Source organism: Falco rusticolus, chromosome 4 (assembly GCF_015220075.1).
Source record: "Falco rusticolus isolate bFalRus1 chromosome 4, bFalRus1.pri, whole genome shotgun sequence".
Lineage (NCBI taxonomy): Eukaryota > Metazoa > Chordata > Aves > Falconiformes > Falconidae > Falco > Falco rusticolus.
The window spans coordinates 53,521,961-53,541,123 of record NC_051190.1 but is presented as its reverse complement, the minus strand read 5'-3'; the positions used below and the strand labels follow the sequence as shown (position 1 = coordinate 53,541,123).

Below are 19,163 nucleotides of genomic sequence, written 5' to 3'. Positions count from 1 at the left end.
AGGGTACATACCCATTCTCCTCCGGTGATGTTTTGGCTAGTGTGCTGTAAAGTACTTCTCCAAAGGTTCCCGTTTTCCACTCCTTTTTAACACCCCGTAACTTCTGTTTCTGTAGCACCCATCAGCTGCCCCCATCTTCTTCTAATACTCTTAGAAAATCTGTCAGTAGCTCTGTTTTAGAATAAATGATAGTGTTTGACAGTGGGGATTTCTACTAAGCAGCATTGCACAGAAACAAAATCACATTAGAAGCATGGAGCTGAAGGTGCTGTCCGCTTGTCTCTTGCACATTCACTAGTGCTATGGGATGTGGACTCTGAAGGGCCTGGGTAGCCTGGGGTATGGCTGCAGCTCATTAGGCTGGAATTCATCCCACAGTTCAAGAAATGACTGTGAGTCATGCCTGTCATTTGTGATTGCTTTTCTCCAGTTGCCGCAATTCAGTTTACAGCCATTCTGCCCCTTGCTGCTGCCAACACCAGCACATGTGCATCTCTACAGAGAAGGGCCTCAGCTGGCCCAGAATGAACCCTGCAAAAAGGAGCTATCAGTGTTCATCCGGACAGGCAGAGCCCTGAGCGAAGGATCTCAATTATCAGAAGCCACAAATGTGGTGGCAGCAGACAGCAAGCTGGCCCTTGGGCTTTCCCCCATGCTCTGGCAGTGATAACCTTATCACATATCCCTGTTTGCAAGGGGGACAGATCAACTCCCGGTGACGGTGAACAATGCGGTGTGTTCACCCCTGAATTCAGCACTGGCCCTGCTCTGGAGGTGATGCTTGTCAAGCAGCTGCACAGGCAGAGCAGGTGAAGAAATGAAGACAGGCAGCGAATGTGATTCAAGGTGACCTTGGCATGTGAACATGCTCTGCCCAGCTGTTGGCATGTGCTGTGTGTAAAAAACCGGGCTGAGGAAGCCTGCCTCCCTTTAAACCAGGGCTGAAGATACAGAGAGCTGATGGAGACCAGTCTTTCCTCTGTACCTCTCCACGTCATGGTGAGACCGTGAAAGCTACAGCTTCCTCTTATTCCTGATACTGCACCCATGTCAGCCTGATGAATTGTCCCCCCAGACCTTTGCCGTTTCTAGCAGTGTTTGTGGAAGAAGAGCTGGCAGCACAGGGTGGCAGGGTGACAAGATGCAACACCCCTGGCTAAGCCCTATCCCAAAGGGGACATTCCCCGAAATCCCCTCTTGGTGGAACATTTTTCATCCAGGCAAGTGCGGTAGGGCAACTCAGAAACTTCTCACAGCTAAGAAACTGGTGAAAAAGGACAGAGATTCTCTGTCTGTTCCTCACCAGTCCCTGGGCAGTTGCACAAGCTGATGGCAGCCTCTTGCTCCATCAACTTTCCACTCTCTGCTCTTGCACTGCCTGAAACCCTGCCATGTCTGGGGCTTGCTGGCTGCTGCGGCAGCAGGACAGCCTGAGGCTGTCACCTTCGAGTGCTCATCCTTGGCATTTAGTCATCCATAGCTCATCTGCAGTAGCTTAACGTGAGGGTACCTGCTGTCTCTCTGCAGCCAGCCCTGTGGGATAATGCTGGGATAATAAAATTCATTTTCTCCGGCTTGTTTTCAGGGTGCAAAGCATGAACTCTCACCTATGAACCCACATGAGCTGCAGTTATTCAGCCGTAACCCTGCACATTAAATGCTCCCCAAGCTGAGCCGCTCCAAGAGGTCAGTTGCAGGCAGCCAGCCGCTAAGATGTGGGGTTGTGGTAAAACATAGCAGCACTTCTGGCACAGGGACAATATCCCACAATCTTTGAGAGAAAACCATGGATTGTGGCTGGCCTGGGCAATGCAAAGACCTGTGAAAAGGGGAAAATTGCAAGGACAACTGGCTGGATGTAGAAATAAAGCCAAGTGGCAGCTGAGTTTGCAAGGAGTGAGTCTGTGCATCAAAGGGGCAGTTCTGTACTAGCGGGGCTGAAAATGAAGGTAGAGCCGTTAATAACATTTCCCTAGGGAGAGTGATTAGGAGCTAGTGGGCTGCTGTTGACAGGAATACTGTCTGCAGTGTGGAGCCGCTAATGAAAAAGATGAGTCTTGAGATCCCAGAGAGAATGGGACACTGGAGAGTCACTGGTATTTTTAGCCTGGCTTTCTAAAGAAACGAGGAGTTCTGCAATTGCTGTGTGTTCCCAAAACACAGACCGATGGAGGCTGCTTTTGCCATTCCTTCTACTGAGCATCAGACTCGGGGGCCCTATCACTCTCTGGCTGTGCCTTCCCTCATGGACACTGTCCCCCCCACACTCTCCAGCAGCAGCAATTTGGAGGTCACCTGGGGACAAAAGATGAGGCTGCTCCTCACCTCCTCACTCACCAACTCCCTGCTGATGCCAGTCCCCTGAGCCAGTGGGGCAGGATGTGGCTGCCTGTGGGTTGGGGAAGAGACCTCTAGCCTGACAGTGAGGGATGAAGGCTGCTGGTGAGGAAGACTTGCTACAAGGTTTGTTTCTGTATGACTGTGGCTAGCACCCACATGAAGCTAAGGTCAGCCACCCATGGGTGCCTGCATGACCAAGTACGGTACCAACCCAACAGCCAACAGCAATAATAAGTTCACCTTATTCTTCAGCCCTTGCTGATTTGAAGGACACCTTGCTATTTAGCAAAGTTTTCCTTTCTCTTGGGTGTTTTACGTAGCATTGCAAAGGATGTGACCTACAAGGCTAAAGTGCTTCTTACTATTGACTTTCCTTGTGGGCTTGTTAGAGGATCCTGCTCTTCTCCATCTCTTGGTGGGAGCTGGTCCTGCTCATGCCAAAAAAGTTGTAAAGATACCACAACTGCCAGAAAAACAGAAAAAACCACGTTTCTGTCCAGGATTTGTTTCCTGAAAACTGGACAGGGATACTGTTGCTTAATGGGAGGAGCAAAGACTGAAGTTTTTCGGAAAGGCAGGCTTTCTCACAAGTGCTTTCCCATCGTTTCTCAGCTTGAATCATCAGTTTCTCCCAGATTCTGCAAAGGTTTCTTGCTTCTAAAAGTGCAGGCTTTCCTAAGCAGTTTCAGCTCCATGCCTGAAGGAATTCTAGGCAGTGATTCATCAGAGAGACAACACGTCCCAAACAACTAGAAGGTCAACTACTTCTTAAGGCAAAAATATTTTGCAGTGATTTATAGCCATATCCGGGAAAATAGAACTCTTACATGGCTAAAACAGGCAAATAATAGGTTGGGAAGAATTCCTTTTTATCAACACTCAGCACCCTTCTCATGGAAATGTCACACGCTTTACATACTGTAACAAAACCTAAGTTTTATTCTGTTTTATTAGTAATGGATGTGGAATAGCCAGTTGAGGAGTTGGACTGATGTATCTTTCTCTTTTGACCAGTGTTTAATGTTCTAACTACAGTCCAGATGTAACATTTACACTGAAGAATACTTACAGATTCAACCTCAAAAAATTTCTAGTACAAATACAGTTAGTACATAAAAAAATGAACAACAAAAAAATAACAATCCCAGAAACTTTGTAACAGCACAAACTGGTTATGGCCTTGAGTTAAGTTCAAGTATTTCCCAGTGGAATGCAATGCAAGCAACAAGGTAATCTGGCTTTTACGTGGGGCATTCCTGGCCCTGAATGGTAAGAATAGAAATATAAGTGTGGGCACTTCATCCAACCAAGTTTAGTGGGAGAGTCAACATTTAGGATTAGTTCAGCTACAAAGCTAAACCCGTCTTGTGTGTGAACAAAACTACTAACCTGTAAAAAAAAAAAGCAAAGCATTAATTATACTACTGGCATTTCTTCCGTGGCCGACATTGCCTGTCATCTAATTGAAATTCAGCAAGCTGTCAGTTTAGTTTGTAATGATTGTGATGGGGATTTTGCTTGTGGTTATGCATGTTTTGCCTCTCTATCCTTTTCCTTCCCAAACTGACACAATAAAAGAAGAATTTTGCTCCTGTCCTGAAAGGAGTCACTCCTGCAGAGATATTATTGTATGTTGGTTGCCTTTGTGGCAGTGACTTGATGGAAAGACATGATATCATACAAAGGCTTTAGAGGCCAGGGAGTGGAGGAGGAAGAGGAGAAATGAGCAACTCAGTATGTGTAATAATAATAATAATAACCCTTTTTATTTCTAGGGCTGTCTGACTCAGGCTGGCTCCTGTGTGCGGCTCCTGTTCCCCAGGATCAGAGGAGTCAGTGGTGTCCTCCAGGCTGGCTGGGATCTTGCAGGCAACTTTGCATCTCTCCCAGGCAGCCCTTGACACCGGAGCAGTGCCACTGGGAATGTTCCCTTGTGCTTCTGTCCCTATCAAAATGGTTGGAAAACATGGGAAAGCAAGATCAGCTCCCATTCAGAAAGCATTTTATGCAAGGAAGTATTGCAAGCATGATAGATGAGCGGGGCTGGCTAGGACAGCTGAGAGAGTGGTTACCCTGTCTCCCTGCCTGACGAGGAGGTTGTATTGATCACCCAAGAGTCTGCCCTGGTTGGAGTAGTCGTCAATATTGCGATTATTGACTCTCACTATGGAAAACGGTGTGTGTATATTAAATGTGATGGTGACACCAGCCAGGAGGAGGCTGCAAATCTGCTGCAGGACTGACATCATTCAAGACCCCCTTGGTGCACCGGGTCTGTGGCATGAAAATAAAAAGGCAGTTTGGAGGAGGGCAGGAAGATCCCAACTGTACAAGCAGACATCTGAAGAGGGGAGCAATTGCCATGCCTGCAGAAGATGGGTTTTGGGGGAGGACCAGAGTGGCAGATGGGCACATGAAGAGGAGCAGAAGGGGAAGGTGGCCCAAGGACCAGCACTGCCACACTGCTGGGAAGATGTGGACTGGCTGGTGGTAGTTCAAAGACACCAAGGAAAACCATACTAGAAAAGCAGCCCTTGGAGAAAGGTTGATGAGGCTGGAGTTGTATAGTTTAAAGCAGACTTGAGGAAAACAGTCTTCAAAGACCCAAAAGCTTCTGCAGATGTTAAAGGCATAAGATCTTCTCTGTCTGTTGAGGAGAGGAGACACCAGGGGCTGCAGCAAGAGGAGTTCATGTTGGCCATTAAGGAGTCATTTGATGGTGGCAACTTGGCAAGAGGATCGTGGTCCTTTCCAGCCCTCTTGCTCTGTCTCTGAACCTGCAGCCGTGGAGCCCTGGGATCTCTTACTGGGCACTGACCAGCTGTATCACTGGGGCAGGGAGTATAAAATGGATTTAATGAGTCCATCAGGTCTCTGTGACCAGGTTCTGGGGCTTCTGGCTTAAAATCGCCCTGCGCTTTCCCCACAGTGAGGTGTTTGCCAAGATGGTTTCCTGAAGCAAGAGCAAGGGAGGCACATCCTTGTGTTGGCTCACTGGTGAATCTGCAGGTCAGCAGGAGCCGAGGGGCTGGTCTGAGTCATCAGGAAACGCTCAGGCCATGTCTGGGGCTGAGGGAGGTATCACTGGTACGGGCAGGAGAAATCTGAAATATGGACTGCACAGGATAGTGCCTTCCAGCATTGCATGGGAAGAATTGCTGCTCATCAAAAAGGAATCAGAAAAACCCAGGCAGCATCCAAACATCACTCTCCTCAGAGTTTCCATCCTTCCTTGTAAATACACACTGTTTCCCATGGGACACAGGACTGGCAGTAAAAGAGAAGTCACACTGGTGTGGAGAACAAGCTTGTGCCTTGTAATTAATAGGGCACAAATTTCCACCCACCAGCACCTCTGCTCTCTGCTCTCCTCCACAGCAGCCCTGGGCTGTGGACCTGCATGCAATCATCTTCGTGACAGCAGCACCATCAGCAACCAGCCTCTCCTGCACTGCCTGGCACAGCCCCAGCTCAGGAGAACACGTTCCCGCATGTGGGACAAGGACAAACAGCGCAGCTGGATATGTTTGCCTCCCCACCACTGTGGTGTGAACTTTCTGAGCCTTTTGTGCAAAATTCACGGCAGTAACACGCCGTGTGTGTGTGTGTTACTACTGACTGTTGCTGCTGTGGGGGATGCACTGATCCTCCTCCTGGATGTTGTTGTCCATTTTTGAGGGGAAGATCTCTAGCAGCAAGAGCAGGTGGCACTCCAGGCATTTTACCAATGCCTTCAGCAGGACCAGGAACAAGCCTGAAGGTGTTCCCTAGGCTGTTACACAAAGCTGTACTGAATATTTGCAGCTGAATACCTCGTACAATGTTTCTTTGCTTTCTTTTTAAACCTACTTTTTCGCTGCCAGCGCTGTTTTCTAATGGCATGGCACAGCTCCGTCAAGGCCATACCCAAGTTCTTTGTGTGTTCCCCAGAATGACCAAAGGGCCTGGCCACCTGGAGAACGGGCAGCCTCAAGGCTTTCAGGGACTGATCTTAAGGACATGAGAAAGATGCCCAGCAGGAAGTCACGTAGATCCAATGGATAAGAAATACTGGCACAGGGACCTGCATGTGACTTTGGGTGGCTGGCACAGCCCCAAAGGAACAGCTTGGCACAGGGACAGCGCTGTGTTCAGTGAGGATTTACCTCTTTTGTGTTAGGCTTGATCTTCAAGGCTCTGCCTGTTTGGGTTCTCCATGGTGGTGAATCAAGCATTGGACTCTTCAGAGGTCGTGAGAGCACCTGCCAAGCCACAAGCATCTTGGGAACATCTCAGGGATCAGACCTGCTCTGATACATGGCAGAATGGGGCAGTTACTGGTTTCAGCCTCTACCATTTGGCAGGAGATGCTCCCTCTGCTCCCAGTGATGATGTATTCTTTCTATTTTGTGTTACTGGGAGGGGAACAAAGCCACAGCTCTGCAGATGTGCAAGAGACATGGGATGAAACCACCCAACAAAGCACATCCTCAACACTAGCAGGACCCTTGGAGCTCTGCAGCTCAATTTTAAAATGCCCCCAGACTCCTGTAGCTGCATGAAAACCACCCTAAAACCAAGCCAAGCTGAAAAAAGCTCCCCATAAACTAGGGAAAAGCTTCCTGCTACTGTCCTGGTCCTGTCCCCACTGAAGCCAGACAAGCAAGTGTGTGAAAACGGCCAGTTCCCCAGGTGAGGCTGTAGGCCAGAAGCCTACAGACTGCTCCAGGAAGAGATCAGCCACAGTCCTGGGCCAGCTGGGTTTTTCCAGGAGAGGTGAAAGGCTGTAAAATTACCAGAGGGTTGATATTACATTTATATATTTTTTCCTAGGTCTATATTCACACACACATGTTCATATGTGTCTGTATATATACATACATGTACACACACACATCACAGACACACTATGCATAGATCTGCCATCTGCCACTATTTATAAGGGTTTGATTAAACAGAAAAACAAATTTGCCGATGCTGATCTTCCAATCTCTACTAGAATTCAGCGAATAAAGAAGTCTAAACCCTTTATGATTTTGTTTTCCTGGTTGCATAAAGGCACTTTCTGATGATGTGAAACAGTAGTTTGTTAAAAACACTAACTGCAACAATTCCCAGTGCATCTGTAGCAAGCGCTACACAGGCACTGGTATGATGCAGTGTCACTGCTTTCTCCTGCTGCATAATGTTTGGATGTATTTGCTTTTTGCTTCGAAGCAGAGGAATAAAAGATGAAAACCTTCTTCAGCACTGTGCTATGCTTTTAGGTCTCTCCATGTAACACAGTCACTATGTTTCTGCCCCATAACCTGATGTGGGTGCCGGCTCGTGGCTTGTGGCATCAAATGATGCCTTTGTTTCCAGCAATGCCTGCTAGAGCATCTAACAATTCAGGCAGGACATCAGCTGTAAGTGTGTCCTGAAGGTTCATGCAATATGTCAGTTGTTTCCTCTTCTTATCAAGGGATCAGAAATTAATTTTGATTAAGGATATTTAGTAATTAAACACTGTCAGACCTCTAGCCTTGTCACGCAGGAGGGGAGCTGCTTGCTGTCAGCCTGACTTCTTTCCTGAGCCACCAGCAGCTCCGCTTCCCATCACAGCACATTGTCCAGTCTCTGCTGGGGGTTCCAGTGGTGACCATAGGGGTGGGAGATGCAGGGGGGTTTGCTACTGCTCAGTGGAGGTTTCCAGCTGGAGAACGTGTTGGAAACAGGGAAGAAATGGCTTTTGTAAATGCACTGGAAGACAACACTAAATTGGTCTGAAACTCCTTTTCTCTTTTGACTTGCGTATAAGAATTGTGCCTGTGCCCTGTGAAACAAATGCAAGACGATACCGAAAACAGAAACGAACCAAAATAAAAACCCCGCTTACGATGCCCTTTCTCCTTTTAGACGAAGCTATATCCATACAGATGTCTTTCCATCTTTACTGCTTGAGCTCCCTTTCTCTAAGCAGGCCTTGGGTTTAGCACCTTGTTTCTCCTGGGCGGTGTTGGCCCTGTTCTGCTCTACCATCGTGCCACCTGAGGCGGGACTGCTGGTTCGAGAAGGTTGCGTGTTGCCCTGGGTGCTGCCATAGCTCTGAAACGCTATGTCTAACTGCTCCTGGGCCACTCGCAAGTGTTTGTGAAGTGTGGACAAATCTGCCGGGAGGTTCTCATCCGGGCTGGTGCACTGCTGCTCCTGAGCAACATTAGCCAAGTTCTGCTCGTGAGCCATCAAGCTGTTGGGGATCTTGGTGGACTTCTCCGATTTCACTACCAGGTTGTACTCAGGAGGGCAGGAGATGTTCTTTGGGTAGGCATAATTGTAGGGAGGCTGCCTAAAGCTGTTGATTTTCCGGCTGCGAATGGCATCTCGGATGGTCCCAAACCCCAGGTGAAACATCTCACACATGTTCAGCAATAAGCACAGGCAGCTCACAACGTACATCACCAGGAGAAAGATGGTCTTCTCAGTTGGCCGGGACACAAAGCAGTCCACAGTATGAGGGCAGGGGACTCTGTTGCAGACATAATAGGCTTCTACCTCAAAACCGTAGAGTAAATACTGCCCTATCAAAAAGCAAATTTCAAACGAAGCTCTGGTAAGTAGCTGGAAGACGTAGATTTTCATCAGTCCTTCTTGCTGGATGCGCCTCCTCCCATCGTGCTTTTGTGGCTCTTTGCTCTTGGGCTTGGCTTTGGCTTTCTCCTGTTCTGCTGTGTCGTCAGAGATCATGGGCTCCTCTTCGTCAGCCTCCATCGGGTCCTCCATGTTGCGCACTGCCTGCCAGTTCAAAGCAAACTGCTTCTTCTTCTTGAATCCCTTGAACTTCTTCTCCTCCTCCGCTGACCGGGCGATCCTGTGGATGGCATAGCCCAGGTACATGACTGAAGGGGTGGATATCATGATGATCTGGAAGACCCAGAACCTAACGTGTGACAGCGGCGCAAAGGCATCGTAACAGACGTTGTCGCAGCCAGGCTGCTTGGTGTTACAGGTGAACTTGCTCTGCTCATCAGAGTAGATGGACTCTCCCCCCACCGCTGTCAAGACAATGCGGAAGACGATGAGCACGGTGAGCCAGACCTTCCCCACGAAGGTGGAGTGATTGTGAATCTCTTCTAGCAGGCGGGTTAGAAAGCTCCAGCTCATGTTGGTCATAAGGGCTACTCAGTTATAACCTGCAGGATGACAGGGAAATAAAAAACATAGCCGTGAGTCAACGTCGGTGGCTGCAGTCAGCGACACAGCTGTGACACTGGCACATCTGTGACAGATGAAGTCATTTTATCTCCAAGAGGCTGCCACCCATCTCCCCAGGACTTGTAAGGGACCATGACACAGGGCTGCCCAGGAGAGTGGAGCATCGGGGACATGCCACGGCCAGTGTGGGGACGCGCCACACCACCATAATCGGAGGCAGGGATACCTGGTGGCACTAGATAAACACAGATCAATAACACAACAAGCCACAGCACCTACTAGATTCGCTGTTACCCACTTTGTTGCCTGTTTCAAGACATTGCTCAGCTGCAAGAAGGGTTTGGGTGACTGTATAAGTGAATGCAAGGCACCATGAAAGCCACCTGAGCACAAAAAGGTGCTTAACTTGCTTGCACGCCATGGGCTTCAGTGCCTGAGCTGCAAGCGGGAGTAAAGGATGCTGCCCCCATCGCAGAGACTTGCACTGCTGAAATATCTTTCATTAGCAAACCCAGAAAAATGCAAAGAATCAGCAAAAGAATGGGAATATTTATGTTTACAGGCCGATGGCCCTTTTAAGTTCCTTTTGAAAAAAACAAAACAAAACAAATGTTTAATCAAATGCAGACTGCTTTAAAAATAAACCTTGAAAAGCTTTCAGAGAGAACCATGCATTTATTAGAAGACCTGGACAGCTGGGGAGGAAGAGCTTGTAATAACCATTTGGTGTTTAGCTTAACTGGCAACGGGGCCTCATCCCGAGCTCCCTGGGTGACCCCATGCATCGTTAAAGGCAGGAGCCAATTTCACTCTTGACTGGCAGCAGCCCTGACAGATACCTGGAGATGAGAGGAACAGGGAAAGAACCCAGACCCACAGAGCACTGCGGTGGAGAACAGTGGGGGTCTCACCCCAGGGCAGCAGAGAACGGGCTCATCCTTTCTGCTGCCCTGCATCCCTCCTCTGAATCAGCCTCCATCTCATTGTGGAGTTTACCCATCTTGTTTCCCCGCAGACACCTGATGGCAGGCAGTAAATTAGGCATCTGCGAGCCTAAATCTCACCCATGAACTGATGCCAACCACTGCACCCAGAAGCAAAGAGTGGAGGTGTTGGTGGCAGACGCAGGAGCCAAGCACATGAGCATGGACAGGAGCGAGTTAGTGTGGGGTAGCACATGGCAATGGGGTGTCATGGCTCAGCAGGAGCTGGCCCAGCACAGGCTACTCCCCTGTGGTCCTCCACGATCCTCCATGATCACGCAGAGGAAAAGAAAGGAGCTGTTTTCCATATGTTGAAAGAGTATGGACATCAAAGCTACCCCTCCATGATGCTCAGGTGAGCATGGCTGTGTGGAGGTAGATATCCAGGAGGGAAAATGATGCCATGAGACACGAGCCTGGTCCTAACCTGGCTTTGCACCGCTTTTATATGGAGACACAAAATTATGCCCTAGGGTTTCTATGGCACAAGCTGGGCTTTGAGCCTGTCACCTGTGCCAGGTGCAGGGTGGGAGCAGCCACCAGCACCAGCCATGGGCACAGCCCCACATGGGAGCAAGCAAGGAAGTGTGCCTTGCTCTGTTCTCCGTATCAAGCCTTTCTGGAATGTGATTTTGCTCACACTGCTTCTTAGGACAGGAGCCAAACAATGCTGGTTTGCTCCGTGCTTGCCTTCACACTGACCCAGGAGGTAGCAGCATGGTCCAAGGCTCAAGATACAGCGAAATTCTTCCGCTGTTGAGGGCTCTCAAGAGCAGGCAGATGGAATTTTCTAACCCTGCTATTTCCAGATCAAACAAATCCTCTGCGAACCCAAACCCCCAAGTCTTCACACGCCAGACAGACTGTGGGAGCACTCTGCAGATGGTGTTATTCTTGTCCTGTAGCTGGAGAAACTGAGGCAGAGAGCAAAGAAACAGCTTACTCCAGGCTGGGTAATGAGCCAGAAGAAGAGGCGTGGAACTTCTCCTCTCTGCCCTTAACTCACCTGGCGAAAAACAACAGCCCTCAAAGCTGCTGGGACCAGAACCCCCATCTCCTGCCGCAAAAGCAGTGCCTCGGACCCTATGGTCAGTACAGAAATGCTGCTGCAGATAGGACAATTCAGCCACTGCAGAACGTGGAAAGCGGTCCCCATAGACCTTTATTTATTAAGGAAATCGGGTTTATTCAGGGGTGAGATGGGAAAGCATCCCCTTTGAGCGGCTTTTTTGCTTCTTTAAAGTGGATACACTCTAAAGTGTCTTTAACCCTTCTTCTGCTTTGTGTCCCCATTCTGATATGGGCAAAATGGGGCGTTAAATGATTTGCAGGATTCATCTGGGCACTCAGCCAAGCTCCAGCTGACAGGGGGCTGGGAAGGGAAGACCCCGCTGTGCGCAGCGATGGCCCACTGTGGGACACGGTGCATCTGTCTGTGGAGCATCCGGGTCCAGCCAAGGCAGGGCTGGGGCTTGGGCCAAGCACACATCAGCCCCAGCCTGGCTGGTCCCATGCGGGTGTTCAGCTGCCTACCACCTCCCGTGAGCATTCCCAATTAGACACAAGCCCCAAATTGTTCTGAAACAGGGGCTTCAAGTGCCCTGTAGAGCAGTTCATCTATAACTTCAGGGCTCACCCAAAGGGTTTATGAGCTCTATACTGAGGATAATTTTCCATTTTGCAATTGTAACTCAAGGACACAATTCCCAAAGCTCAGACTCACCTCCCAACAGCTGTTTGCTGCAGCAGGGAAGGTGTGACCAAGGTAATGATGGCTTTTTGAGTAAATATTCAAGTTTTGATCTGCTATTAGTCAGGGCTGTTAACAAAGCACCCACTGTCTCCTCTGGGAGATACATTTTTGAAAGGAGCACCTGGCAGCACTGGTTCAAAAGACTCACAAACCTCCTGAGTCAAGGAAATGGAAAGAAAATGCATAACAACAGAAGTGGCGGGTTATTCCTTTGAGAAGACGATATCTGGTTACCAGCCACTAGCCTGAGCTGTCAGTCCTGCCATTAACACTGCGGCTCAGCCCCCCATGCACATCTGGATCTGCCAGAACATCTGCCGGAAACAGCCTCAACCTGTTTCTGCATCCCTGGGACCCCGCTGTTGCCTCTGTGTATGATCACACCTTGACATTACACTCCTGTGTGTCCACCCACTCTCCTGGCACTGTATCTGAAAGCAGGAGCTGAAGAAAATGAGTTTAAAAACCTTCCCACAATCAGTTTGGTAACTTCCAGTGCTTTTTTGTGACTCACTGGCTAGAAAGATTATGCTATGAGATGTCAATGCCTCTAATTGCTTGGGGGGGTGGGGTGCGGCGTGGGGGGTGTAGTACATCGTTCTATTTTGGAATCAATTATAAGGCAAACAAGCTTCCAAGGAGGGATCTGTTCACATCGCTTTTGTTCATGAATAAGATGGTACTGGGAAAAGACTGTCTCATCTCCTCACCACACCAACTGCCAAAGCACAGAAAAGGGATTTTTACATCTTCTGTGTGCTTCTGACTTAATTCCTCTGTGCAGTGGGAAAGTGACACAGTCCAGCTCCCTGGGGAAAACAGCCTGTGTGGATCTGCAGCAGGTAGGCGGAGTAGATTAGGTAGTTCACGTAGCTAAATTGCCTGCCGGAGAGGTTGCATGAGAGGACCCACCATCCCTCTGGCTTTGAAATCCATTCATTCATTCATCTAGCTTCACACGTCACCTCCAGACTAGCTGACATGCAGCGTATGAAACGCACGTGGGGTACAAGTTTCACTTTGAAACAGCTACAAAGGAGGAGTTGGAGCACTCAACCCACCAGCAGCACTTAGAGTGATGAAAATTGTGCGGAGCCAGGCACAGGAATGAGCTGTTGGCTCCACGTTCTCATCACGGTTACTTCCCGAAACCCGCTGGCCCCTCTGTGCAATCGCAGGCACAACTGTTGGAACGGAGGAAACTTTAAAACCTGAGTCTAAAATAAGCAAAAGGAAATGAACAAATAAATAAACCTGTCTGTGCTAGCTGGATGTCCTTTCTGCACGGTTCCCGCACCGTTGCTTAAGCTGCAGGGAAAACAATGGAAAAAAATCTACTTACAGAGACATGGTGCTTCTCGCAGAGGCTTTCCCTCCTCCGGCGACATTCCTGTGCCACCAGCCCTCTGCCTTGCCCTAGATAAACTCCTGCTGCCTCGGCCCAGCCATGCCCCAGCGGTTAGAGAGCAGGGCTCAAGGGAAGTATTTAACGTGCTGTCAAACCCCGCCTCTGCGGCACCCACCGCTGGGAGGTCCCCCCCGAGCTGCCAGCACCCCTGCCACCATCCCACCACCGCTCCCGGCCCCTCTTTCCCTCCCCAACCTTGGGAGAAGGAGGGACGGTGCTATGTATATCTACCGGGGAAGAAAGAGGCATTGGTTTTAAATCCAAACAAGACGCCGGGTCTGGTTTGAGGAACGCTGCCTGGAATTTAGCTGCTGAGCTCTTGAGCTGGTTGGAAGTAAATTAATAGCATCAGCTAGTGGCAGTGGTAACAGATTTGTCAGACAGAGAGCATGACTAATAGGGAACATGTGGAAAACACATTTTGTCAAAAGTGCCTTGGTTGCTTGGGGAAAAAGAAAAATAATAAAAAAAAAGAGGCAAGGCTCACGAGCAAGAAAACCCGCTCTGGAGCTCCTGCTTTGCTGCGCTCCCAGGCAAGGCTTTCTCTGAAGAGGTGATGCCTCTCTCCAAGCTGCTGGATGGGAGCAGAGAGCGGATGAAGGATGGGGAAGGGTTTTGAGCACACACGGGGACTTTTTGGCTCCTTTGCAGAAGCAAGAAGAAATAAGAAGTAGTATGGGAGTGTACACGAAGCCTAAGGCAAGTGGAGAAGGAAACCTCCACCCTGATGGTCCAAGGGTTGCCTCTCATCCCTGCTCCATCTGTGGGGAGCTTTTGGCATTGCCGTCCCAGCGGGATCAGGGCTCCAGATATCTGCTGAGATGGAAATAGACAGCCAAGGCCAAAAGTCTCCCCAAGGGCCAGCAAGGAGGAGAAGGAAGCAACAGCAGCAGCCAAGAAGTCACAAAAATAACCAGATGCAGCCTCTGAGGGGAGAAGGCACAGGAATATGTACATTTTGATCAAGAGGGGGAAGCTTGAAACTGTATGGTTTATCAGGAAATTTCATCCCTGGTCCTGACAAAGCAGGATATTCACCCTGCTGTCAGACCTCTGGTTTCCCCAAGTGGCTGAAGGCATGTAGAGGGACCATTCTGGCTCACTGGAGCATCTCACGCCAACGCTTTTGCAAGCAGCAGCATCTACTGCCCTACTCCACACTGGCTAACACTTCAGCCGTACTGCTGAAAGTTGCTCTGCGAGAGCCAAGGAGCACATGGGCCTCTGCTGAGCCCACAGCTCGGCTGTGTGACACAGCCTCATTACATCTAATGGGGTCTCCGGCTGCCGTAGCATTTCTGGATCTATTGCAGTAACTTTCCTCAAGGTTTTAAGTTGTAAACTACTCATACACGGTGATAAGTTAATTCACTGTTCAGAAGTAGCCAGCTATGATAGGAAGTGGAAAAGCCCTATCAGCTAAGTCTGGCGTAGGGATGTACACACCCTTAGGGGAAAATGCCACACTGGGGAAACCAGGCTTTGGGAGGCATTTTTGGGGAATAAGCCTCTAAAGAAGTTAGATTATCACAACCCTGGCTGCATGCTTCAACTCAAGCACATACCACATTGACAAGACTCTCAAAGGACACAGGGAAATAGGGAGCTCATTTTGAAGGAGACCACCATGGCTGGAGATCTCCTTCAGCAACAGCCCACCCTCCCTGGAGATCTCCCATTGGGACCTCTCTGAGGGGGAGAACACGTGCAGCAAGCTGAGGCCATGTTACCCCTGTGTGTTCCCGGGGCTGGGTTTGGCCTCCAGCACGCCAGGGCAGTGACCTCCTTGCCCACATGGTCCTTCAAGCCTGGAGACACTGCAGTGGGTCACCTTGTGGACACCTCTGCAGGGGCCACTGCATGGTCCTTGGGTGCATCCCCCCCTCAAGCGGGGACCCCACAGCTTCTAGCACGTCACACCACCTATTTGTAAAAGAAAAGCCCTGTGAGATCCATCAGACCTGAGGGATGGCCACCAAGATCTCATTCCCATCAAAGAACTGTGGTGAGACTTCCACCCACTCCAGCGGGTGCAGGATGGAGCTGCAGAGAAGTATTATTAGTTATTTAAAAATAACTAGCTGAGAACAACTTCCAGGCTCTGCAGGACTGCGGGCAGCAACTTGAAGATAAAAGGCAGCTCAGCACGGTCCCTGTCCCACAGGTCATGCAGCCCTTCCAGGCCCTTCGCTTTCTAACTGTGCAGGTTATTTATACACACGCAATCTCGTCTGGTAGAAGTTTTTTTGGGGCATCCGTGCTCCAGGCGAGGCAAGCAACGTCTGCTCCTGCTCCAGCCTCCTGCCCAGCAGGTCTGGCCATCACACGGGCAGGGATCGAGTGGTTCCCATCATCAAACCATCACCCAGGGAAGGAGGCAGAAGACTGGAGGCAGAGCCAGAAACGTACATTTTCTCCTGCATGCTTTAGGGGCGGGGGGGTTTCACTGTCCAAACAGCTTGTGTGAATGCTAAATCCACTGCTGTGTGGGAAATAATGGAGGATGGCAGGAGGATGCACACGGTTATGAACAGTTTGTGTTTTCTTCCTCCCAGGGAAGACACTGGAGAGCAAACAGAGCTTTTCTAGCCATAAATGAATGTACAGGCTAAACCAGTAATAGGCACCTTTTCACTCCCCACCCCTGCACCGTCCCATGTCCTGGATTTAACACTTGCATTGAGAAAAGGGAATAAAAAAAGAGGGTGGTGACAGAGGGGGAATGGATGTGGTGAAACCTTGTATGATTCTGGTTGCTGCTGGGAGTCACCTCTTCAGGTCACCTCTCGACGCCTCTTCCCTCTGTCACCCAGAGCTTTAGGCGTTTTCCAAGGCTTGTGACTAATCAGGGCTCGCATCATAAGAACTCAGCCAAAACCTTAACTCTCTTTAAAAAAAAACATTACAGGCAGCAGAAAAAGCTGTGTCAGTGTCTGTTGCCAAAATCTGCTTCATCACAAACCTCTGCATGGACTTTTCAGGACAGTGGTGATGACAACCCCAGCGCAAACATGTCATTTGAATGACAGAGACAAGGTCTCGTAACTATTAGGCAGCGGGTTGGGGTTTTTTCTGCATCCAGCTCTGCTTGTTGGGTGAACCCAAGAAGGTTTTTGATCTGGATCAGGACATTGTGGTTGGTCTCTGGCTCTTGCAAGGAGCAAATGGAGAAAATCTGGTCTCACACATTTTTCCAAAGCCCGTGGGGATTTTGGCTGCATAATGTAAGGATGTTTGAAAACAAGGTAAAGGCTGCTTTCTTTCATGCACTCTGAAAATATAAACTCTGGCTCTGAATTGCCATGAAATTTGGACGACGCTTGTAGCTCAGTTAGCCTAGAAGATAAGTCAGAAAACAGAATTTCTCTTAAGTTTGCATTGGTTCGCAGAGCAAAAAGCCAGTGCTGTTAGCAGGATGAATAATATTTCTGCTGAAAAACACTGAAATGTTTCCTTTGGATATCACTGAGTGATGACCACGGAAAGGTAAAAGCACTTCACTTTGAAAATGATAAAAAAGAAAAAAAATCTAATATGGTTAAATAACAAAAAGATTTAAATACCCAAGTACGAAAGCCCAGAGGAAGTGTTTAAACCCAGGCTGGAGAGCAGAAGCGATTTATTCCAGCCCTTCCCAGCTGAAAATTTCACTGTGAGGGACACATTCTCAAGATAAATGTCAGTATTTGCAAAACCACCTATTTTTTCTGATAGGAACCTTTCTGCCCAAGTTTTCAAGGCTGGTGAGATAACACAGGCTGACATACCAAAAGGTGGCAAGCAGGGGCTCACGGAGAGCCCTGGGGACACGGCTCAGCAAAGCCCTTTATAGCATTTTCCCCCTGCGTCTGTTCCTCCTCCAAAGAAAGCATCTGCCTCCATAGTCAGAGGTCAGATTGAGCAATTATTCCCTTCTCTATTTGCTTCCCTTTCCTGAAGTGGCCGGAGAAGCAATGGGAATAAAAGGCCATCTCCATCACCCGTTGGGGCTGTACCTGGCGGTGGTGCTACCCACGTCTCTCCTGCGAAGCCACCGCGGCTCCCGGAGCTCTCATAACAGGAAGCAATAAACTTTCCAGCTGGCGTTGCCAGCCCCGGCTGGCCTGCAGCACAACCCTGTGAAGCCACGCCAGGCTTGACTTGCCATAGACCTTCCTGTACTTGTACAAAAGAATGAAAAAAAAAAAAAAATCCAATAAAAATCAAAGGAAATCCGTCCCCTGGCAAAAATGGCTATGCAAAAGTTCACGGCACATAACCTCCTCCCGCTGTTGCCCCTGCGGCTGCTCCTCCATCTGCAGTTCACCGAGCAGCGGCACGTTAATGCAGGCAGAGGTGGAGGAAAAAGGTCGGGGTGCATGGGAAAGTTTGGGGAATGCTGGAAAAAAAGTCAAGTGGCCACGTTTTTGGCTGCTCCAGGTGTGGGTTGGTTGGTTGGTTGTTTTTTCCCCTCTTTTTCCCTAACACCCGTGGATGGCCAGAGATGGTGTATTAGGAGGGAGCCTGGAAAGAGCCCCAAGAAAAGGAGGCAGGAGTGAGGGGAGCGGGAACAGAGGTTGGAAGCTCAGCCACGGCTTCTGGGCTCCATTCGGGAGCTGCTGGGTGAGGTCCCTGGCTTGCAGTGAGCAGCAGAGAGGAACGTTTTCCCCTACTCTTCAGCTGCATGAAAACCCTATTCACAGTGTCAGTGGGGGGAGACGGAAGGGGGTGGGAGCAGCCAGCAACTCTGCACAGGGACGAACATCTTAGACACAGCTTGAGGTTAAAGACAGCAGCCCCCCAAAGCAAAGGTGGAGCAGTTGTGTCCTCTGTGGCTCCACCCAAGCAAAGCAGGACATGCTCAGCTCCTCTTCCAGCTTTCCCCACCGAACCCCTCTTGCAAATACCTGCAAATGCACATAGTTTTTTGGTTTTCTTGTGGAAAATGCCTTGCAACTGCACAGACAGGCTGCTGACTCAGAGTTTGACTCTTACTGTTCTTGCAGCAATTGCAATAAGAAAAATGACGGTTTCATCTCTGTCACCACACACCTCGTCTGTCAGACACAGGGACAGCCACCGCAATAGGTGGGACAACCTGCGCATACCTGGCCAGGAGGGTGATGTTCAGCCAGCTCCATTACACATAGCAAGCCCCAGGATGGAGTCTCCCACCAGGATTTAAATGAGCTTTACGTGGGTTGGAGCAATCCAGGGAGGCTCTGCCACTGCCCTTGGCTCTGGCTGAAGGGTGCAGGAGAAGCCCAGCACGAGAACTGGGTCCAAAGTTATCTTCATTTCTTTACCGCCCCAAAAATATCTGTAATATGCCCGCCAAAGTGCAGGTTAGAGGAGCCATGTCTCAACCCTAATGAGGAGCTTGCAGTGAGCAAATGCCCCACAAATTGCTGCAGGAATGAGACCCACAGGATCCAGCCCAAGTACCTGAATCAGGTCCACACTCTATCTGGTTCTCAAGATGCTCCATCATACAGCCTTGGCCATACACTGTGACCATGGAGAGACT

At 49.4% G+C, this 19,163-nt stretch overlaps 1 protein-coding gene across 3 annotated transcripts in view; it reads right to left on the bottom strand.

The window, feature by feature from the left end:
• Positions 1-3,271: 3,271 nt before the first annotated feature.
• GJC2 (gap junction protein gamma 2) overlaps positions 3,272-19,163 on the bottom strand; it is a 38,396-nt gene continuing 22,504 nt past the window's right edge. For 2 of the 3 annotated variants that reach the window (XM_037385824.1, XM_037385823.1), the window contains one exon: positions 3,272-9,491. In XM_037385824.1, coding sequence (XP_037241721.1) covers positions 8,224-9,471 — 1,248 coding nt within the window. In that variant the 5' untranslated portion in view covers positions 9,472-9,491 and the 3' untranslated portion in view covers positions 3,272-8,223. Of the gene's footprint in view, positions 9,492-13,591; positions 13,697-19,163 lie in introns of those variants that run through there. The other variant, XM_037385826.1, reaches the window with a different exon arrangement.